Here is a 24274-nt window from a genome sequence, read left to right as displayed (position 1 = left end):
GGCGGCGCACAATGAGGAAGCTGGGGAACGAGCGAGGTCCGAAGAAGCGAGGTCATAAGAACGCAAGTCGCGTATCGTTGCACGAATTCTACCAGCCTTTCAGAATTTTCAAAGTGTTGCTCCCAAGTTGCACGTTGCAATGCTCGCGAGTAAATCATCCCGTTGCCGTTGTTGAGCGTTTACAATTCGCGGCCGGTTCTTCGCATTCGCGAAGAAGCTCTAATCCACCTGTAACTATCATTTCGCCAGACGCCGATGCCTGACCTCCCTCTCGTCTAGCGGAGATCATGTTGAAGTGTAAAGAAGCAGAAGCAGAAGCAGAAGACGAAGACGAAGAAGCAGCAGCTTCATTGTCCCACCGGCATCTCACGAATGCTTTATTGTTTCCTGCGCGGCTAGTTGAGAGAAAGTTCAGTTGAACTCTCGAGTTTGCGGGAACACGAGGACTGCATCTGACGACTCCTTCGTTTTTTGCCGAACAACGTTATTATACGTCATAGACGCTCGCCGTCAAACTCGGCTAATAACGGTTTCCGCCGTCGTCGCCGCGACCGCGAACACGCGTGCTGGCGAGCGCGTAATTCGTTGCTCTTGCGATTCCTCTCACGCAACGCCAAATTGCAGTCCCGAAGTTGCGACCAATTTATATTTTTGCGAACTACGAGTCATACCCCGGCCCGGGCCGGCCGGCTCGCTGCGCGAATTCGCGCGTGGATTTGCCTGCCACGACGGTCTGAATTCGCAAGCGTCACCGAGCGCGCCACGGTTTCGCGCGTTCCGCTTTCGCAGTTCCGATTAGTTTGGTGCACATGGCAATTTGCGACCAGAGGCAAATTCCGATTATCCCAGCGAGCGAGCGAGCGAGCGAGGTGCCTCTCTGTGCGTACCGAGGTTCGCGAGGCAACGGCGACGGATCTCCCGTCCTTTTCGGCCGCGCCGAGGGATTTTGAGGGCGCGCGCCGAGTATAATGAGCGCTCCGGATGGATCTCGTCGTCGTCGGGAGAGAAGGTCACACGACGACCGCCGGCAATTAATCAAAGTTCCTCGCTCCTCCGCGGAAATGGCACGGGGGAACTTGCCCTCGCGGCGACGAGCGTCGCGCGTGTGAGATAACGATTTCCTGCGAGTGTAATCCTTGCCCTGCGTCCGAGCGAGTAATCACGCGCGGGTGGAGATTCATGTGTCAACTCGCTCTCGAACTGACCCCTCCCCCCTTCGCGCCCCCTTCAAATCGATCGGCAAAGAATTCGAGCTCGTCGAGTCGGAGGTTTTCCGCTCGATCCCGCAGCGGAGCGTGAAATTATTTTTCAATTTCACTCAGCCCAGCCCGTGTCCTCTGAATAAATTCAATTTTCGAGTTGCGCACGAATTTATTTTCAGATTAATAATGTGATAATAATAATAATTATTATTATTGTTATTCTTATTATTATATTTATTAACGGATAAGCACTCTCCTGGTTGCTTTCTTTGATTACTAAAATGCCGTGAAATCGACAATAAAGAGATCGCGACGGACGAGAAATTCCTGACCGCTCAGGGGGCTGGCAAAAAGAGGGTTGGGTGGCCGTGATGTACAATAGATTTAGCCAGTGTGCAGGATGACGACGACAACGGCGGCCACGATGACGATGACGTGGTGCGGTCGTAAACGGTAATCTCGTTGTCGAGATACGCATCCACCTGTGCTGCTTCGTGTCCTAACCAGAATGAATTTCAGAGATACTCGCTCACATGTATTATTAATGTGTACGACGATGATCGGGCGATAATCAGGGACGGATATCCTCCACGCAAAAATGTAAATTGGGATCAGAATTAGATACTAATTGGTTGGACAATTTCGTCAGGAGTACACGTCCGAAGGTACGGCTGTATAAATCTAGCGCAGCCTAAAATCAAAGCAGCGGCTCTCAACCGATGTGTAATTAGCACTCAATTCTACCATAATTCTTGGCTTGATTTTTTATCTTGGAAATGCCAGCTTAATGAAAGTCGCTCCGGCGATTCGCGAGATTCGCGAATGCTCGGCTCGATGCGATATCGCGCGGTTTGGCGAAATAAATGCTTGCATTGTTATATATCTCGTGGTGGATTCAGTGAGACGGAAAGTAACGCGGTTACATTTAAATAATCTCAATACGGCGTTGTTACGTCTCTGACGTCACCGCACCGAAAGGAGAAAGGCTCGCTCGGTATACATATTAATTTTCGGAATAGTTGACACAGATATCGCGCGAAGAAAACGAACACGCTTTTCCCTACGATGGGATCCCAGCGGCCGAGCGTTGACTCTGAAATAAATTGTCGCGAGCGTTTTATCGTTCGCATGTGCGGTTTATGTGCGAAAATATGGAAACGTGGGCGAATTTAATGTCGCGTTTAAACTTGATCGCGCACAAATCTATACACGTCCTTGGGGATTGAGCAGAATCAAACAGGTATTTCGGCGTGTTGCGCGCTCGTGTGGGTGCGCGCTCATGCGTGTGCTCTCCGGTCTCCTATCGAAGTCGCGAATCGATTGCCACGGAATTTCAACGAAAATTCATGCATCCGCCCGGCGAGAGGAGTGAAAATTCCACTGACGTTCATTATTGCAGCGTCGATGGAGCTTTAAAATTTTTCGAAAAATATCATCTTGTCGACATGTCGCGAGCAGAATAATCAGACATTTATAAATCGTCCCTTTCTCTTTTCCTCTCTTTCCTTCTATTAATGATATAGCAACGAGGCGAGGTCTATTATTGCTGCACGTAACAATATATTTCACCTGAACTTTACCACTCGAACGAAGCGTTATCATTCGCTCGCTGCGATATTGCGATCTTTGAAATTGATTGTCGTTAACTTGAGCGATTTCGCGTGAGAAACTTTTACTGTCGCTTTTTCAACGAACGAACGGACGACATCGCGATTCTGCGATTCGCTGATGTCATCTTATTAATTACGCAAGCAATATCTCGATGCGCGCGAGAACGTACGTGCATATAATTATCGACGACGGTCTCCAAGGGCTTTCGAAACACTGTATAGAATCCGCGGTCCAAAGAGAGCCTCTTCGACAAATGAAATCCGCAGTTGGGTTCTCTGTTTTTCTTTTGCCTTTCTCTTCTGCGGATTAATCCAATAACGTTCTGTTCCGATAACTTTTCGAAACAGAAATCCGTTGCAATTTCTTTCATTCTCTCTTTCTCTCTCTCTCTCTCTCTCTCTCTCTCTCTCTCTCTCTCTCTCTCTCTCTCTATCTTATTGAAACTTACAGGTATTTCTTTCTTCCATATTTTTAAAAAATGACGATCTTTCCTAGAAATGCAGCTGTCTATAATTCGTAGCGTGAAACATGAGAAAATCGAGCAGACTTCAAAGCCGATCTATCCCGAAAGATCTCGCGGATCTTTTCGTAGTCGCGTGGAGAAAAAGCTTGAAAATATTCAAATTCCTCGTTTAACCTGTAGAGCCACGGGGCTCTCTAAATTGATTAATTTTCTTTATACTTTCGTCGAACTCACGCATAATGTAAAAGCAAAAGCTTTTCATGTCACGGCAAATGGCGCAGTATTCGTAACTGACGTTAGTTTTCGCCGTGCGAGTAATATAACGGTGAAACAACACTTTGATAACGTTGAACAATCAATAATTTATTAGCGATGTGGTCATGTTACGTTAATAGACAAACTATTAGCTCGTAATTTTCGTCGAAACGAGTTCGAGTCCGCCCCGACCTCATTAAACGTTAAACGTACTTTCAAAGAGTCTGAAATTAAATTCTCGCGACAATTGAATTTTTTTTCTGCACGAACGATTAACTTCCAAAGAGCAACGCCAGATGCGCCGATTTCCGCTGTAAAACGGAAAATTCACCGGTCTTTAATAGCATCCTGCGCTACTTCGAATTTACGAAGGTGCCATGTTGATTTGTATCACGTCTAAGAGATGAGATTACGTCCGCTCCTGAGAGAGTGGATCCTGTAATTCCATATCTCCTGAGCTCACGGTTAAGCGACGGATAAAATGCTAAGCACTTTATCCAAACGAGCGTGGCGAAATGTGATTTGCAGCGTTCATTCCGTTGTCCGGACGATATCAGGAGATCTGCTTAATTTAGTAGCTTTAATTGCATCTGCCGCTGTTTTGCAAACACGCGGCGACAAGAATTATTATTATATATTCGTCGAAATCCCATTCGGCTTCTTGGTCCCGGCTCGCTTACGTATTCCCATTAAGGCGCGGTAATCTCTTTCGGAACGGATTTAGGTTAATTAACAAAATCCCTGGAAAGCGCGGGAGCGAATATTCCTCATAAAGCGGACTCGTATTAGCGGTTAAGAATTGTATTAAAAAAAGTGCCGGTACACATTTCGACCAGCAGCGCGTTAAGCCTCGGAGGGGGTAACGCATTAACCTAACGCGAATTAGCCAAGGCTCCAAGGCGCCTCTGTCGAGCTGGTGGTGGATCCTGCGGGGGTAACGAGGCATCCCTCTTATTGATTTGTCGCGCAAATTTGTATGCGGCATTGGTAAAATATCGCGCGATGCCGCATGAATATCGCATGAAGTCGAAAGCATTCGAGTTGAGCCGGTGGCAAATTTTCTTACACAGGTAGCAGTCGGCTCTCGCACCAAGTCTCTCATTCATTCGATAAACATTCATTATCGTACACGAGTGCGCGGGTATGTGCTCTTTAATCGACACTCTTTTAACAGAGTGCCAAATACGTATGTGTTCAATTAAATTTCCCCGCACAGCACAGTACGATTCGCGTCCTTGCGATCCGTCGCGAGTCGACTTTCGATCTGCGATCGCCGTCGCGTTAATATCCTCGATCGACTCGGCGAGTCAAGTTAGATCAGTTTTCGTCCTATTCCGCGGAATCCCCGGCAAGAACTTGCCTCGCGTTCGAAAATCGCCGATTCCTTTCTTCTCCGAGGCCGGTGAGTTCCTTTTTACAACTTTGCCGGTCGTACATTGGTTAAATTACTTGTGGCCCGGGGCTCTCGCTGTCTGCCCACCGACCGCAGGATGCGTCGTACGCACGTGTGTGCGAGCGAGTGTGGGCGCACACACAGAAGAGGCATTTAAGTCGGTCTCGGGCCTCTGTACAGAGATGAATCCGCCCAAGACATAAAGACCAGACGGTCCTTTGGGTTCGCACATAATGAGAGTTGCTCTCGATGGTAGCTCGGGTAGGCTGAGAAGTCACGCGAGTTCGAACTTTGAGAACAATCAGAAATTTATGCGCGCCTCCTCGTATGGTAATGTCAAAGCGCGGATCCGCGCTGAATGAATTGTGCCCTCAATTTATAATACAAGGCTCCCTCCCTTCGCCAGCGGGCGTAAATTACGCGCCTCCGACTCACGGTGCTTATTTTCATGGACCTTTTCACGCGTTAATGCTGCGAATTGACCGCGACTAACAGCGACGCGGTGTACAAGCGGCCTTTTTGTGCAAGATTGTGTTATTATTTCAATACAACGAATTTCTGCAGCCGCAGGAAAATCCAGGGACGCTAAATTTAAAGAAACCTTCTCCTCTGTGCGAGTGTTTGCTTCAACGCGAGGCATCCAACGCAACCTGAACACAGTTCTCTCATTTCCTGCTTTTAACTACTCCGTTAAGAATACGCGCATCATTCGGCGAATCGTAAGCGAAATGCAATGCGACGTGAGCTATGAACGTTTAAAAGGATTAGGTAACTAGTGTGCACTTTCGCGTGTGGTTTGAAATGTCGCCGAGAATATTGAAAAAACGTGCACTCCGCGCTTAATCCCGTTTCTCCTCTCCTCCCCTTCTCTGTCTCTCTCTCTCTCTCTCTCTCTCTCTCTCTCTCTTTCTCTCTCTCTCTCTATCGTCGGGATCCTTTACGCTGAGAGCTGAAGTTCCCAATAATTGCGCGGCGACTTGCGGTACTTGCGAATCTAAATACAACACGACGACGCAAGTGTGCACCGTTGATGTCGAGTTGATCGGAGGCGAACGGCTGGCTGAATGTCGGTATGTCCGTTCGAGTTCCATCAAATAAACAGCAGAGTATGGCGGAACTATTTAGAATTTAACACCGCGGAGGCGTACCGCGGCGAGAGAACTCTCAAGCGTGGTGATTCTCGGCGCTTGGCCCTCATTCGCATACGGGCGAAACAAAACATCGGTTTAATCGCGCCGCGCGCTCGTGACTACATTCGCTATTCGTTGCCGCCACTCTCTTTTAGGGTAAACACTGGGTCAGTTTGTTTCGTAAGCGGCATTCGGTATGCATACGAGTGCTCTCGCCAATTTACAATCTGCCTGCATTCGAAGCGATCCCATCGTAACGCAAACTCTACTGCCCTATAGCGATTAACGCCGGCCACCCCGGCGTAGCGTAAGCGCGTTTTATTCTTTACGAATTGCATGGAAACTGCCTTTCTCGCGACACGCGTTCGACACGCGATGGATTTTTCTCCTCTCAACTGCGTTCTAGAATATTTTTGCGACGAGGAGCGCGTGAAACTCATGGAACTGCAAGAAGAGCTTCGCCTACGTGTCGGGCTGAGAAGCGCTTTTACACATGCGTGCATGATGTTATCCCTCGGAACGACATCGAGGGAATCAGCGGAATCTCGTTTGATTCCGCTGATTCCGTCATTTCTCAGCGACAGATCTGATATATGAAACATGCGGAAATGCGGAAATTATAATGGGAGGAACGGCAGGAGATTGGGAAAAATCTTGTTCCTTATAAAATTGAGTAATTTTATATTACAGCCGCGAACACGGTCGGCGTAATATATTATGGTATAAGAAGATTGTGTGTGTGTGTGTGTGTGATCTAGAAAATAATCTCGAAAATACGCTGCGAGATTGAATCGATTCTCCGATCGACCGAGCGAAATCCCGCGATTCGCCGCACTGCACCAACCCGAAATTTCTCGCGCGCGCGACGTACACATTCTTTCCACGTCCGCCTATCCTCTAAGCAGCTTTCGCTCGCTCAGCGGTACTCAGCATAATTATCTGTATAATTATTAAGCGCGGGACAAGATCCGATTACCGTTATTAAGTTTCGAAGTGCAACATGAGTTGCGTGTCACAAGGAGTAAGTATTTCGTATACGCTCGGAGCGGTACAAATTGTTGGAACGCGTATGGTAGTTAGCTCGCACTGCCAGAAGATGTTCAAAGCCTCTACGGAGCGCGGCATCTGACAGCGGTTTCGGCTTGTCGCTGGAGGACCGTGTAACATTGTCGTACGACGGGGAATTTGCGGCCTCGCACACGGAGATCAAGGGTGACACTCGGGAAGCCAGACAGAATGTTCGGACGCGTAAGGTATTTTTATCAGTTCAGCTGCTCGATTAAGTCCGTTTGCGCTCTCGGCTCGAATTGCGCCTAATTACCGGAAAAACGATGTAATTCAGACGGGGCGAATGTGGAGAAATTGGCAAAAGTTTGATCGCGCCGGGTATACCTAAATGATCTGCCTATACGTGTAGACTTACGTATGTCCGCGCGCGCGTGTGTGTGCTTTTGTAAAGCGGGATGTATCCTGCGGATTCAGAAGGCAGTAATTTCGCCATAATCACCGTAGCTCCTGCGAAGCTTAACTCGTCGCTCGTGTAACCAGAGATAGCTAATATGAGGTCGGCCAGCACCGTCTGCGTCGGCGCATTCCTCAATTTTTCGGCGGGCGAGAGATGCACACGTATCGTTTCTAAAGCGTTTCAACGACAGGGGGAAGATGGCTGCGGGCGGGGAAGAGCCGGCGCTGCCGATGGAACTATAAATTTCAAGCCGGCAGCTCCGAAAATCCCCGATGCAACGTGTTAGTGACAGCCGAGGGAGTCCGAAAAATTCGCGTGAACTTTAAAGCCCGCTCTTGTGTGCGGGCACACTTGTTTAATTTGACGCGAATTTCTGCAGAATCCTATCGTGCGTAGCTTCTCGCATGGCGCGTTTCCCGCCGGCAATGAGATGAAACGACAGTTTCGCGCGAGCGCGAGCGACTGTAACGATACCGACAGATCATGACGCGTTACAATGTTTTTACGTTCCATCAGCTGCCGCAATAACGGAAAGTGAGGCATCTACGAGAGACCCGATAAAAGATTCACGGGAGAAAAGCGATTGTAGAAATTAACTTGCAGAGAAGTGGCGAATTTTTGCGTTGGTTTGCGTTCGGATTACGGTCACGTTCTTGCCCAATACCTCCTCGCCAATGAGATTCGAGGCAGACGGAGATTCAGTGCAATCCCGCGGTGGACTACATTATCTCTTTAACGTTATCTCTGGATTACGGTATCGACAATCGGACATGAAAATCAATTGTGTACGGGGCGGGCGGATAACGACGCTGGATCTGCGTTTCGAGCAAGAAGCAGCGTTCATCCCTCTCGCATACGTTAATTCTCTCCTTCAGTCAGACATAACATAATTTTTACCCGTTTATTTTAATCCTCCCGACTACTGTTCATTTCGTCCGCATTGAGCATTGAACTGTACTTGTCCTCCTTTCACCATCGCGCGAAAATCCAAATGTTTTGTCGCCAAGCGTCGAATAACGGCCACGACATAACGCGCGAAAGTTCCGCGTAACTTCCGCGAAACGTCGGCAATTCAGCCCGTGAATTCACGCTCTCTCTCTCTCTCTCTCTCGAAACGCTTACCTTAGTGTCGTTGTGAATCAGCCGCAGCCGAAAGTACTTTGAGACGTTCAATTCGTTGACACGATCGACCGCCAATTTGGCCGCTTGGAGCTCGTTGGATCCTTCCGGTCTCGGCACCGCCCCGTGCGTCATCTCAAAGAGACCCAGGATGGTTATATTTATCTTCTCTATCGATTTCGCACTCGACACTGTTACACCAATATCCATCCTCCCCGGGTCGGAGGAGTCGTTTCCGTGGCGCGTCGCGCTCTCCAAGTCCGCGCCGTCCGTGATGTCCGCAGTCGTCGTGAATTTTTCGCCGGGGCTGGGCTTGACAGCCGGCGAACTCGGCGAGCGTCCACCCGAAGAGGCGCCGGGCAGCCAGAAGGATTCCTCGAGGGTGTCATTCCGTTTCTCGTCTCTCTCGATCACCCCGTCGCCCGAGCCGTTCCCTTCGGTCGTCTCGATCACGTCATCGGAGGCAGCGTTAGTCTTGCGATGACGATGAGGCACATCCCTGGCGGGACTCTTCGGCAGGTCCGGGGCCACGGTGCTCGGGTACCACGTAGATGTTTCGTCAAGCACGTCCTCCTTGTGCGGGCCGAAGTGTCGCCTGTCAAACTTTTCGACTTGCGCCACCGCCGGCGTCTTCTGATTGACTTTTACAGGAAATTTCTGAGAACCCTCGAAACCTGTGAAAGGCGCTTCGTTGTCGACGTCGATATCGGTATCGCTGTCGTTGGCAGGTATCGTGGATACGTCGTTTACTTGGGAGAAACCCCCTACCCCTCGCACGCCGTTCGACCCATCTGCCAACTTTTTCGCCCGAACTATCCGAATATCGTTATCATCCGACTCGCGGCATACGCTGTCGTGTGCACACGCGATGCTGTTACCTTCCGTGCCGCCGAGGCTCTCGGAGAAATCATCGGCGTACACGGACTTGCCGTCGCTCCCGTTCTCGCTCGCAGAGTTCTCGTCGAACTCGACGCGCCCGACGATCGGGTCGCTGCCGTCATCGCCGAAGTCATCGTCGAGAAGCGTGTCAGCCGCGGTTGCGCCGACGTCCGGATCGCTCGGCGAGTTCGTGGACACATTAGCCGCGTCGAGGTTGTTGCCCTCGCCGAGGTAATCGGCGATCTTGCTGCCAGAGCCGTCGCGTGTACCGATCACGACGGCGCTTCGATTATCAAGCGGATAGATATTACGAGCGTCTAAATGAGTTTGCCTGGTGGCAAACTCGAGAAGACCGGCAGTCTCGCCGTCTCCTCCTCGTGCCGTCCCCGGCGAATCCTCGTCGCGGTTCCTCGCCGCGGCGCCGTCGATATCGCCGCGCCCGCTCGAGGCCTCGTTTCCACGCGAACTCCGGTAGGCCAAATAATAATCGCTCGTGCGTTCATCGGCACGATTAACTAGCGTTTCGCCGTCTACGTCGGTGCCGACTTCATTACGATCTTGCCGGCTGGAGGGAGTAGTCGTCAGCCCCCGCGGCTGATTGATATTTGAAGACTCGCGCGAACCCGACTGATTCGGATAATCGATCGGGGCTCTGATTAACTCAGCCTCCGCGTCGTGTTCATGAGCGGGGCTCTCGGCTAAATCGCTCGCACTTTGACCGGGCCCGTCTGAAATGGCCAAACTTGTTTCATTATCGCTATCTCGATTGTCCTGGAATTGGATCTCGCTCACAGCCTGCTTCTCCGAGTAATAAGGAGCGGTTTGCGACACCGGCGCGTCGCCACCGCCGCGTTTACCCGCCGAATGGTCCAGCCAGTTCTTCGCGCTCCCCTTACTTTGTCCCATGCTCCCGAAATCGATCGCGCCGCTAGCCCGCCGATTCTCCGCGGTAACGTCCAGGCGATCGACGGCTTCTCGTCTCGGATAATTAATCGCAGTCTCCGACTCACGCACTCGGTCACTGATAGCGCTCACGAGGCTACCATCGCCGGTGTAAGTTCGCCCCGTCACCACTCGACCGAACCCATCCTCGCGGCTTCGTGCGTCTTCTAGCGAATCGCTGGCTCGACGATAATCACCACCGGCCGCCTCGTTAACACTTTGGCCAGTCATGCTGGGAGCTCCGCTCTCGGCTCGCATCCATTCCGGGATCACTCCGAGAGCGCCGAGGTCCCTCCGCGAGTATCTCCTCACCTCGATGTGGCAAGGAAGCGCGCTCGGGTCACGGCTCTGGGGCCTCGTCTTCTCGTCGCACGGCAAGACTGTGCGGAGAGAGGTAAGGCCGAGAAGGAGGAGGGTCAAGCAATGGCCTGTCTGGAGGGCTCCGGAGGAAGAGAACAACAGGAGGAGACGAGAGAGATGCCGCCGCGTGCGGACGCGCGTCATAATCAGCCGTCGATTCTCTGACGACTCGAGGCGCTCTTCCGGTTCCTTCTCATCTGCAACAGAAGGAGGCGAGTCACTAACCGGGCCCGAATTACGATTTATTCATCGAGAGATTGAGGACGAAGCGGTTGGCGTGACGTTTAACCCACTCCAAGGGCTCTTCTCGTGAGACGAGATTCTCGGCAGACCTATTCCGCAAGTTTTAACGACAGTCGTTGTCGTTATCGATAATACGTAATAACGTGGCGTCGTCGTTACATTGTCATTGAGTATAATACACGGGAGAACAGTTACGCGACGTCGACGATGATGAACGACAACGACATTGTCGTTAAAAGTGCCAAGAAACGGAGAATCGGAATTTTTTCTACAATTTTTTTTTGTCCAATTATTTTCTCGATTACTTTCAATCTTTTGAGTAACAATTGACGATATCAAGCTTCGGTGCGTTATCGATTGCGTTGGATGGATGGTGCAAGAAGTACACGGTGCGTCATCTGTTTCGAATTTTTTCGCATCTTCTCGCAAATATTACCGAGCACAATCTATTCTATGACGACGGAACGGTTTTCCGTACTGGAAGAATGACGCGGAGACGCAGCAGGTTTTATCACGTGCCTCTCTATCTGCTCGATTGAAAAAGTGTTTACAGTTTAAGAGATAGATCAGGCAGCAGCTAGCCGTACGAGCAAGTAACTCGCAGAACTGCTTGAGCCTCTCGCGCTATTTATAGGCCAAAAGTTTATCCACTTGTGTTATAGACACCACCACCCTCCGCCCGGCATCGGATACTCTTGTGTATCTCGAGCGAAGAAAAGTTTTCGCTAGGTTTCACCATGTAGAAGTATTTTACATTTAATCTGCTTTCGGGAGCTCGTCTGAGAGGATCACCCGTAAGGAATTGTGCGCGCTTTTGCGACCTAATTAATTATAATCTACAGCTGTTATCGGAATGCGAGGCTCGTGACAAAGCTTGTCGATGTAATTGGAAAATAGTGTAATTTGCTAATGGAAATATTCATACATAAATTCCCGGCGAACCGGCCCGATATCAAAACCCGATTTTCCGTCCGGAAGACTCGACGTTCTCGATTTCAAATAATAGGCTTATCAGAATGAAATAGTAATTTCATTAAATTGGCAGACAAACGCGAGTGAAATTCAAACGGGGAATATTATGTCGCGAGATATATTACTGCGCGCGCGCGCCAGAGAGAGAAAGTGTGTAATATTTACGAGTCGCTTTGAGACTTCGCGTATATATATATATAATATCTCTCTCTCTCTCTCTTTCTCTCTCTCTCTCTTTCTCTCTTTGAAATCATGATAAGAATTTAAAGCTCACCGCATCGGTTCGTTAATCCTACATTTTATGTAGATCTCATGTTTCCGCATGCTGACGGTACAAAACGAACGAATAATATGTAGGTTACGAAATATATAAAACGGAGACATCGAAGATTTATGCGCTTTTGTATCATTACTGGATCGAAATTAGAAATTGATTGTTGATTGTTAAAATATACACGTACAATACGCGGCGTCGTTTAGCGACGACCAGTTTAATATTGAACTTGCATTGAAACGAGTAGCTGAGACGGTTATCGCATTAACATTTATCAGGTTTCGCACAGCAGAATACAGCTAACAACGGCGGCGCGCGTTCCAGGATATACCGCGAGATAAGATTGCGAAAGAAAAAGCGGCCAGAGGCCAACCTGCACTGTCGCGGTAATCTGATTTCCATCGGCAGGTAATGGGGTTTCAAACGAGATTAGAGAAGTCCTCGGACTGGGCGCGTTCAAATTGTTATCTACATCGTTATTACGCGGTTGGGATGGGCGTATAAACTCGGCGAGGTTTATATCGACGTGAAAAATGCCAACGTTCGCAATTACGGGACGAGCCGATGAGAGCCACGGGTAAATGTCCGGTGGCATTTACTTCCCTTTGTCGCGGCCAAAAGATCCATTAAGACGTAATATAGTTACGCGATAGTATCGCGCCGGTAACGCTGTTAGCTTCAAACTCTGTTATAAAGGCACACGAAATGTTTCGAGATATACGACTGCGGAGCGCGCTTCTCGTTTCTTTTTCTTCACTTTTTGTCCTGTTTTCGTTACATCGGGGAGTTCAAAGTCTGAGAGCGCCGGCATCCGCGATGGGAATTTAATAATCGAGTCTTATTACTCCGTTAGGTCATTTTTTGTCTTTTTACTTTTCTTTTTCTGTTTCGCTGAAATCACGAGATACTGCGGGCAACGCCGCCTGCGATCGAAGAAGTCGACGACTCATCTGGCGAAACATACGTTCGTCCGTTCGTTTGCTCGTTTCTTCTCTCAAAAACTTCATCGCGTAATCCGCTTAATGCTAACGCAACGAGGGACGGTATGAGAATAGCGAGAGGCAACTTAACGAGCTCGCTAACTTTCCACTCGGATAATGAAATTGTTGGCCGCACTTAAATGTTTTAAATGCGTATTACAACTTCGTATTACAACTTGACAACGTCTAGCGTAACAAGACGAATGCGATTAATTTTACACACGTGTCCGCTGTATATCATCGACGATCCATGTGCTGCTCGTATAATTCCGCGAAATAATCTTGAAAAGATACAATCTTCAACGTACGAGTGTAAAATAGACGAGACATCCAGCAAATTATTCACGTTGCTTTCACGTTTACAAGATTCGAGAGTTCACGAATGCACAAATAAAATCAAATGGTTTCCAGTAGTTTTCAGTTTGATTTATCACACACACATCGCGGGATTCCATTAAATTTTCATTTATAATTACATCGCGATGTATGTGCGCGTAAAATAACTAAAAGCTCAGTGTCGTGTCGGCTTTCAAGTAGAGTACATACGAACTTGTGAGAGTGAGAGCACGAGAGAAAAGTCAATAGTTGTGGAATATTAACGTTAAGAAAAAAAATAAATTGACGGTGAAGAAATAATAATTATTTTACTTTATTAACCGATCGATTGTTATAACACACGTACCACGTGAAATTCTTTCACTTTCACGCCCTGATAATAAAGGGAATAAAAAATTAGCCGCTATTTCCCGGACACATCACTATTTAATTTTAATTTAATTTTAATATAAATTTGGAATTATCATAAAAAAGGATATATGTTGCTCGCAAGCCCTGAAACGACAGTCGGTCTATGCAAAACAGTGATATACGTCGAAATTTTACGATATTTAAAAAGAAAGAAAAAATCGCACGTTGATCCCTTTTAGGACCCTTCACTACGTGGAGCACAACTCCATTACACCGCGCGATATTAATCATTATTTATTACCCTCTTTTAGTCTCTCTCTCCTCTCTCATTCTCTCTCTCTCTCTCTCCTCTCTCATTCTCTCTCTCTCTCTCTCTCTCTCTCTCTCTCTCTCTCTCTCTCTCTCTCTCTCTCTCTCTCTCTCTATCTATCTCTCACCCTCGATCGTATAAATCTTATTTATGAAGGCCAATTCTGGAATGTCTTATTATTTATCCCGTTTTCCAACGGTGCCGCCTTACCGGGTACGATAAAATCGTTTTATTTCGAGGTTTCCACGGCAAGAGATCGGTGGGATCGGCGCTTCGCCAACAAAGGGGTCGACACTTTCGATTGACATAAGAACGGAAGCCCCTTGTACAGGACTAGAGATCCGCGACGAACCTGACCCACCGTACTCCGCGTAAATTGCGTTCGTGCGTCCCATGTATGTCTCGGTAAAGGGTGGGCGAGTCATTCAATTCGCACGTAGAGATGTCGAGTGATATAAGACAGATGGTTCTAGTATTCCTATAGGTCATCCCCGACAGGAGTCGGGAATACGTGAGGTCTGTCTGTTCAAGAAATGTCTCGGATGCCTCATGGTGTCCGCGATAACGACGTCACCAAGTCAGGAATGGCTTCGAGGGGGCGGCCTTCGCGAGTGAATATTATCCGGGCGTGCAAATTAAATGATACGACTCCACCGCGTCCCGGTGGCCTCGAAATTTCAGTTGGAAATATTCCGCAAAAAATTTGATAAATGCAGAACGCTGCGGAGCTGCTTTATCAGCACTGTTTGGCAGCCCCGATGGGATTTCTTCGAGACCGCGATTGCTAATTGAGTATTTTGGTCCTCAGAGAGAAAGAGAGAGAGAGAGAGAGAGAGAGAGAGAGAGAGAGAGCCCAATTATAAATTGAAAATCCACGAAGCTACATCCAATCATTTTCCACCATCCAATTGCACGAACGTGTAAAACCAAGAACATTGCTTAACTTTCCGCCAAAGTTAAATTATAACAGCGCGTCTGCTGTTTCCCCCTTTCCTCCTGCAAGTATGTTTCACTATTCCGATAAAGTCGCCTCGGGATGATACAATAAAGAGTAAGGAATAATGGAGCTAACCAGATAACTAAAAGAAAGGAAAAAATTATTACGAAAAGCGGATGAGAAAAGTTCAGAAGGGTGAAGAGACACAGATCTTTGGATATCGTCCGGAATTCTTCATTCATCCTAAAGATTGCGAAACGTTACTTCGAGCAAATTACTCTTTCCCCCTTTTTCAAGTGGTAACAACGAATTAGGAGCGGAGGCGGGGAAGATTCCACGAATCTTGAACCCGGCAGCTTGAAAGGTAACCGTAATTCTGGGACGCATTATCGGCGGATGCTTTTAACTCGCGCATCTGCTTCATTTTCCAACGAGCCATCAGTTGACTTCCCCGCTCTGCGGGGTTTTACGAGTAGATGACGTGATATTTAATTTCAGAGCGTTCTCAAAGACAGATGCTCCGATTCGTCAAACTTTACAGACGCAGACAAATGTGTCATATTTCGGAGGAACGGCTGAGACGGAGACCGACCCGGGAGCGAGATTAAATTTGAGTTTAGGGAACGGTCGCCTGGCGAAGTGAGAAGTTAGCCGCTAGGTAATCATGAATTATACGAGAGTTGAAACAGTTCGTCAAATTCCCTGTTTCGTATAACGAGCTGGCGCTATTTCGCCAGCTGATCGACGTTCCTTTCAACGCGGCGTGCGTTGCGCGTGTTTTCCGTTTCGGCGGGCATCGCACGGGGGATCGTCGAATCCGAATCGGCAGAATTATTATTTGGAATATATTCACGTATTCGAGTTAAAACGGAATTGCTATCCCCATCGGAAGCCGAATAATCAATCGACATTACGCGCGCTCAGTGTGTCGGGTCTCGCGCGATATATTCGCGCGATATATTCGCGCGATGAGGGAGTGTAGCAGTCGCTTCTCCTTATATTGGCGAGAAAACAGAAAAGCAAGCGCGAGTAACAAGCCGTCGCCGGGAGGCGGTCCACGGGAGCCGCATATTGAATTTCAACGACTATCCCTCGCACTACGCGAGCGCGCGCCTAGCTTTTCACTACGGTTCGCTTCAAAAAGACTGAAGATATCGAGTTTCCCGACGTCGGCGAGATCATGCCAACGGGAGTTCACCAGGTAGGTGAAGCACGCACGTACCCTCAGGCGCGGGGCACACCGAAATTACAGGAGGGAAAGTCTGAGAGAAGAGGTGGAGCGGCCCTCGGCTTCGCTGATGGTTTTAATTTTCCGCGACGGGGGAAGCGGCTCCTCGCGAACTAAAAGGAGGACCTCGAGCGTGCGATACGCACCGGGAGTGCACAAGCGCGACTACGACGACGGCGGCAACGTTTTCCCGTAACGCATTACATCTTAACGCTAGATTACGCGAAAAGAATAAACATTAAGCGCCCCGTGGAAACGTCGTCGTCTCGTCGTCGGGACGCCGCGCGACAAAACGAATGTCGCGCGGCGTTTGAGTTCGCTCGGAGCAACTGCGCTCAACTCATGCATTCGTCCCGCCGCGAGTTAAATTGTGTTTCTCGCCAGCAGTCTCAGGCTATAATTATAATTTCCGACATTCTGCCGCGCGACGCGACGCGCGCACTATCGGGATGCGGCTCAAGTTTCGCCGCTAATGCGAAACCGTAAATGTGTAATTTACCCAAACCGCGGCTGTTAAGACATCGTTCGGCGAACATTGTCCGGCGATCACACACGGCGAGGTAGAGTCGCCGCGGTATTTACTTAATACGATCATCGAGTGCGCTTTATCGCGCGGAGAGGATCCGTGATATCCGCGGCGAAAAGCGCCTTCGATAAGCGGATCTAGCGGCAAGGCGGTAAGGAGCGATCGGATTAAATGCCGCGTATATACTTGCAGCGAGCCTCAAAGGACAAGTCGTAATGCTCCGGACTCGTTTAAGTCTGGCGGCCTGATCGAAGCGTGCGCCTCTGAGAGGTGTGAAATAATAAAGCGAACGAGCAGGCGAATTACCGTAGAGCTGTGCAGCATTCCTCACCAGGCCACATTTCTCTCGAGCACGGCCTCACCAGAAATTCATTCCTGCGTCCCTCCAGCGATTTCCGCGATCGAAGTCCCTCTTTGCGATCCGATCGGCCCGGCACGCCGGATTTCGTTCTCACCCGCGGCACTCGCATCGGAAAACGCCGAGGGGGAGTGCGGGCTGGGCAGGATACTCTCCGTTGTCACTGTTAGTCACCGGAGTCTCGCCACCAGTGTCAAGCTCCGGCAGGGGAAGGAAAAAGAAACGGGGGGCTGGAGACGTCTCCTTATCGACGCGTGATATCGAATCGAGCGTTCACCCTCCCTCTTGATCCCGCGGCCGGAAGATCAAAGAGGGACGATTCCTCCTTATTTATTGTCCAGCCGTTTGTCCGGCGCACCGAAAATGTCCGTGCCACTCGCGGCTCGCGTCAGCACTCGCAGTGAGAATTGCACTCGGCTGCCATTTGTTTCGATGCGCTCTCCCTCCCCCTCGTCCCCGCCGTCGATGAGAAATCGTCGCTAAGCTTCTTTATCTGCGCGTCCAGCGTGTGCATTCGCGCGACACGTCCAATTTACGCACCGGCGACCGGGATATTCAATCGCGCTCTCACCCTTTAATCCCGGAGGATCACCCTCTCTGATTGTCCCACGGGGGCGATTGTGTCTCGGGATTATCTCGACAGCCGCCGAGCAGTGGTCCGTTCAGGACGATTAAGAAGTCGCGACCGACGGGCCCACCACACGCCGGTGCATCATCATCATCATCATCATCGTCGTCGTCATCGCGTAGCCGTGTATTCTCGCTAACTCGACGTTAGCGTGTCAACATGTCGCGTCTCAGCGGAACCGATGAGGCGTCCGCGGCCGCGGCCACGGGTCATTCAGTCGAGATCGCGATCGAGATCGTTGCGATCGGTGAGACAGCGGCAGACGCTCTCGGGAACGCGGGCGCGCGCGCGCGACAATTCGCACTGTGCACTGACTCTATATCGTTTTCGGGCAAGTTGACACCCGGCCGGAATTGCGGGCGCTCAATTTGGCGGGCAGATTAATGGAATGACACATCGCGTCCCTGGAGTTTGTCTCGGGCATGGCGTGTGTGTACCTCCGCGCGTTCCAGATTGCTATTGTTCGCTCCTTTTTCCCTCCCCGGCGCCATCGGCTAGTGCAAGCGCACCACGACGACGAGCACGACGACGATGCGATGCGATGCGCGATGAGATACGACACGGAACGACCGCCGACGAATTTTCGCCCCGGCGAAACTCAGGCCCAGCCGGTTGATTTTCTTTCTCCCTTTTCTCCTCTTGCTTCCCGTTCTCTCGCTCCGCTTGCCGCCGACTCGAGCCTTCGCTTCTTTCTTTCTCTCGTTTTCGAGCCGGTGCTGCCGATCTCGGCTCGCTGTCACGCTCGACGGAGGTGTCGTGCAGCGCGTCGTGTTGAAGGAGCAGCCGCGTCGCGTGGTGGCGGTCCGCGCACTGTTGCCCCGTGATATTCGCCAACCCTTGTGTGCCACAGGAGGAGTTTTCGCGGCGGTACCGGCAATGCGCAGTCGCTCGTGCTTCCTACGAGCTACGACGGCTACGATGTTCGGCAACGCGACGAAGGCAGAAAGGCAGGCCGCTGTGATCCTCACGTAGATCCTCTCGATCCTTCTCTCATCATCGCGCCAGCGGAACCGCCGCGCAGCCGGTTCCGCAGGATGCGCGCGGACATTATGACACCACGGACATGTCGGACGTTAACATATGCGCTCGCGCCCCGTCACTTGCTCAGCTCCGGCTCGGCGAAGTTTTCCCCCGTCGACCCCGCGACAGTCGAGTTTTCATCCCCCGACCCTGCTCGGCCCCGCGAGCGGATTCACGCTCTGCCGCGATTCATCCCGCGCGGACTTTCGAGACATGCGGCTGGTTTAACAATCGAGCTTCACGTTGCTCGTGAAGGGGCGAGAAATGATGATGTCGTTATCGTCGTCATTTGAATCCGCGCGTTTGTTTGCTCGGAACGAGCGAACCTCCTCGCCGAGTCTCGCGATTTGTTTCACTTAACGGGGCAATTTCTTCATCGAACGAGAGCGACTTAAGTGCGTGTGCATTATAGATATAAATATCAAAGGTTGCGCAGAGGACATCTTTCATTATTCAGCGAGCACTCCCTTGGTATCCTCGCGGTCAAAGCCAACCGAGATGGCTGACTTGATTGCCTAAATGTCCCCCGATGAAACTCCTCAATTACCGCGGCCATCACGCGGGAGCTTTTCCTCTTAATCTCGTGACGATTAAGTTCGTCCTGATGTAGGAATTCGCATAATGAGAAGTGACCTCCGCGAAAGTTCCGGCTTTCCGGCAGTCGGAACGATTTACGGCCGTAAGAGAGACGAGAGACGAGACGCGAGACCGAAGTTAATTAAGTAAGTAATAAACTTCACCGCTCTTCTCGAGATGTCGAGAAACGTCCGAGAAACCCGCGTCGCCAATGTTGATCGTCATTTGACGCACGCACGATGGAGCACGCATAATCGCGCACGTGCGACCACGATAAATCTCGTTCGAAGATCGAGAGAATAATTCACCTCGCTCCCTTGGCGGCGACGAAAAGACCGCGCGTTCTTTTCAATCCGGAAACGCATCCGTCCAGCCCTCCGAAGAATGAGCCGCGCAAGTTGGATTGTTCTCGCGTTCGCTCCCCTATTCCCACCCTCATGAATCCGCGCCCGCCGGCGGTCATACTTTCTATGACTGAACTTTTGAATTGCCTGCGAACGACAAATAGCGAACTTCCCGGCAATTACCCTTGAAGAGTTGGCTGCAATCGACGCGCACGCAGTTCCTGTTTAACGAGCAAACGCAAACGCCGGGGTGCAACGTCGAAATGTAGCGAATTTTGACCCTTTCGTGCGGCGAGATGAGTCACCTCCCTGGCGACTTGAGTCACATTAGTGCTTTAAATGGGAAACGTCTGTTCGCGTAGGAAAGCACGCGCGCGGTCATGTTTTACAACGGATATTCCGGGGGGCTTTTGCGGAATGAGATGAAAAACAGACGCTGTAAGCAACGAAATGTATTTCGCCGAGAGAGAGAGAGAGAGAGAGAGAGAGAGAGAGAGAGGGAGAGAGATAAATAACAAAGGAATGTAGAAGCTCGCAGCGTTAAAGATGTAAAGTTAAAGTAGTCCCACGCAGGTTGCATCATCTCGCGTTTCGCCCGACACCTTGCTGCGAAAATATAGTTGAAATTTTCTGAATGCAAATCTCAGAGCGAGTAATAGCGTATGTAAATTGAGGCGAGCTCGACGTGCGAATTGGTCGGAACGAGTAACTTTCCTGATGAGAAACGTGCGTCCTCGTAACCGACGTAACTGACGCCGCCCCGTCATCGCCGAAAGGGCCGTGATGCGTTATTTCTATCAGCGGCGTTACCGCGGAAGCGTGTAAGCGCATTATCGGTAATCGGCTGCATGCGCTTAATTAATAAGATTATGACGAATCTTCCGTTCATCTTTCGGCCGACATAATGCTTTAGTCTGATTAAGGCAACAGTGAGAAAATACGCTATATACCATAATGACCGCCTCGGAACTTCGCCTTTATTCGCTCATTCTGAGCGCGGAATGAGCAGCTCCGGCGAAAAGGGCCGAAAAATAAAGTTCTCATTTGGAACGGCTGTATGTGAAACGAGGTTCTCCGCTTGAAATTTAATTAATTATCAGATCGATGCCTGCCGGGAAATCTTGGCGGCAAGGAAGCTTTTTATCTCCAACTGATTCGCAACGATTAAATGACGTCGGCGAGCGCTCTAGCGGCTTTCGTCGAGTATATATCGTCTCTGGACCTTTAAGGATTTCGTTAATGAGGGCCACCGACGGAATCGATCTCGCGTTTTCACCTCGCTTTCGATTACGGACGATATTCCGTCGGCGAGACGGCTCTATATCGGCATCGTCCTTACATCCTTAATTGGATTCGCGAGCGGTCCTAAATCTCGCGAGTCAGCGCTTGAAATATAAATACCGAGCGTAGGCGGAATTACACGGAGGACAAATTTCCTCGCGGAGTCTAAGGAACTCTTTAGTCCCTTTTCCCTCCTCCCCTTCCTTCCTTCCTTCCTTCCTTCCTTTCTTCTTTTGAGTTCGAATGCTCCGCGTCGATCGAGTTTAACGTTTCTGTTTTGCCCCCAGCTGATCATATCAAGCGATATTACGTAGATCCCTCCTTCACGGAAGGCACGACCAGGATAACGAGGGACGACCGGTTCATCGGATAGCAGTAGCCTTTGTGTAGCTCCTGAACTTGCAGGAGTCCAATTTGCCGGACATGCTTCCGGCGAACGTGTAGATAGCCGTTACGTGTGTCCGATCCTTACATTACGCATCGAACGATCATGAGACGACTATTCATAACGCCGCTGGCTGGGTGGCACGCCAAATAGAACGAATTACCCGATGGTCACCCAAATGCTCGAGTTGGAAACACCTTCGGCTCTAGATACGTGTTTAAATCGCCGCTGCTCGGATCGCCGTTGTGTACGTGAGATCAAACTAGATCATTTACGCGCGCGACGCATGCTTGTATATCTACGATCTCATTTCTCCGATGTAATTTCGAGACTCAATACAATGATAATATCCCATTCGCGTGATTTCGCGAGAATGTTTAAGAAATCCCGAGATAAGAGTTTAATATGAAAGAATCACAGCGTACCATGTGACGAGAGAGAGAGAGAGAGAGAGAGAGAGAGAGAGAGAGAGAGAGAGAGAGAGAAATCAATTTGCCGCGCTCGAGAGCTCGAATCGAGTGAGCTCGCTATTCCGGATTAGCGTCTTCTTTCGGGAATTGGGAACTCCGGACCGCACGATGGAATATTAATATAATCTGCGTTGGCAGAATAATAGGAAGATTACGAAATAACAGCCCCGTAACGTCGAATTAGTTCAGATTCGCCGAGTCTGTTTTCGAGTTAGCCCGGGCCGCCCGATTGCATCGCATCCCAATGGCGAAATCGCGAAATTCGCCGAACTGCGCCCGCTATTGAGAGCCAGCCACCGCAGGATACCAAGAATATCATTTCCCGCTGCGTCGCGAGCATCTAACACCTTCATCGATCGTTTATCGCCGTGTCGCGGCTCCCGATAAGACTACGGCGGACTATCTTTGCTGTGCACTACGCGCGAATGCGTTCGTTGAATGGATCGACTGTCCTGCAGGTGCACACACAGTCGAATACGCTTGGCATCTGCTTTCGGCATTCGTTAAAGCGCCCGGTATTTGCCGACGGTATGCTTGCGAGACCGTAAATAACATCATAATGAAAATCGCACCGCAGACAATCGGTAAATGTCATGTAAATTAACCCGAAACCCGCGTAATACAATTAGGATATTTCAAAGAGCGAATTGCTACGCGATATGATGTAAATTAAACGCGAATTAAATAATACGGAATTCGATGATACATATTAAAAATATTTTTAGTGCCCTTTGCACGAGGAGAGACGCGCCGAAAGGGCGCATCCACGAATTATTCCAGCGTGTTGAGCACGAAAATGAAATGAAAGAAAAGCCGGGCGCAAAGGTATGCGAAAATTCTCGTATACCTTGCGCCATCGTCGAATTTCGAGTGAACAAAGCGCTCGTCCCGCGAATTTTGCAAAGCTCGACGGTCATGAAGTTATCCGTCTCCCGCGCGTAAATATACGGTCTACGAGTAATCATCGTCTGAGCTGCGCTTTTGTTTTCTTCCTCTTGCCATTTAGATTCCGGCACGATTATTCATCAGGCGCTGCGAGAGTGATCTCAATCGGCGCATAAATCACGAATGCCACAAAATCCTCGAGGAGTCTTAGCGACTAATCCGCTTTTATTGCGGTTACCCTTTCATCGGTATTCGTCTAATTCGAATTTTCCAGCGACCCTCGTATTCAAACGACGCTCATTCATCGCGTTACTAAACGACGTAGAGGAAGTGCAAGAATTGATTTTCTCCATCGCGCAAAGAGAAAAAGAGAGGGAGAGAAAGAAAGAGTCTCACGTGCCTTTGGTATGATAACGAGAGTCAAGTACGAATTAACTCGTACTTTCGGCGACATCGCAAATATTTCGGCGACAGATAATCGTCGTGACGTTGGACGAAAACGTCATTCTTACTTTTTCAGATTAAATATTTGTCATTAAAAGAGGCTAAAGTAATGGGCACTTTAATGGGTGGTGATTTTGGTGTTGTGATAAAAACGCGAAAAAAATGAAAAAGCGGCTGGAAAAATCCGAGACAATAATGCCATAATCTCAGGTGTGAATAAAAACAAAAATACGAAGAGCGGACGACTAACCAACAGATGCAAATTGTGAGCTCGGATGATCAACGATTTTTCGATAAAAACTGAAATGATTTTCTGCCCACCGTGGATGTCGATTTGAGCGTGTCATGCTCGTTTTTATAGCTTTCCAAGTTTTGACACGCCGCATCTCTTGCGCAGCTGTGTCAGGAATTCGAGAGTCGAGAAGTTCTCACAGCCAAGTTCACCTGAAATTAATTCAAGCATAAAGTTTCGTTTTACTTGCGCTTACTCGCTGCAGCATAAAGGACGTTCCTCTTTAACTTGCGACGGACTTGCGGCTGTTTATATCTCGATAACTCCAACTCTTGGGGACATCATTTGTATCATCATTTCGACTTGTGCACTCGTGAAAAATGTACACATCTAATGTGCGCGAAACGGTGCAGCTAGCGATGACTGATCGGGAGAGAGATGATCGTCGGGGTCAGCCGAATCTTAAAAGGTCTCGCCTTATCGAAACCACCCTGCTACCAAATTGGTGCATAAGTCGAAAAGTAAATATCGTCCATTAAACATCCTTACGAGAGAAGGGTTGGACGCGGCTTGCCCAATTATAATCCTTTTCCGGCGGAAACCCGATTTTCTCAACGAGGCAATTCCAGCTGCTCTTGTTTGCAACCGAGGTTACGGCGATATAACGTTCAGGGG

General features: G+C 49.5%; 1 protein-coding gene across 2 annotated transcripts in view; it reads right to left on the bottom strand.

Moving 5' to 3' along the window:
• The window catches only part of GABA-B-R3 (gamma-aminobutyric acid type B receptor subunit 3), a 66365-nt gene extending 47499 nt beyond the window's left edge, over positions 1-18866 (bottom strand). The window contains exons 1-2 of one of the 2 annotated variants that reach the window (XM_025304167.1): positions 17283-18866; positions 8642-11016 (exon numbers count right to left, since the gene is read on the bottom strand). In XM_025304167.1, coding sequence (XP_025159952.1) covers positions 8642-10963 — 2322 coding nt within the window. In that variant the 5' untranslated portion in view covers positions 10964-11016; positions 17283-18866. The remainder of the gene's footprint in view (positions 1-8641; positions 11017-17282) is intronic. The other variant, XM_011150153.3, reaches the window with a different exon arrangement.
• Between the last annotated feature and the right edge of the window lie 5408 nt (positions 18867-24274).

The sequence above is a fragment of the Harpegnathos saltator genome, unplaced genomic scaffold, assembly GCF_003227715.2.
Source record: "Harpegnathos saltator strain DR-91 unplaced genomic scaffold, Hsal_v8.6 scaffold594, whole genome shotgun sequence".
Taxonomy (NCBI): Eukaryota; Metazoa; Arthropoda; class Insecta; order Hymenoptera; family Formicidae; genus Harpegnathos; species Harpegnathos saltator.
Note: the sequence above shows the minus strand (reverse complement) of the source record. Positions and strands in the feature narration are given on the sequence as shown.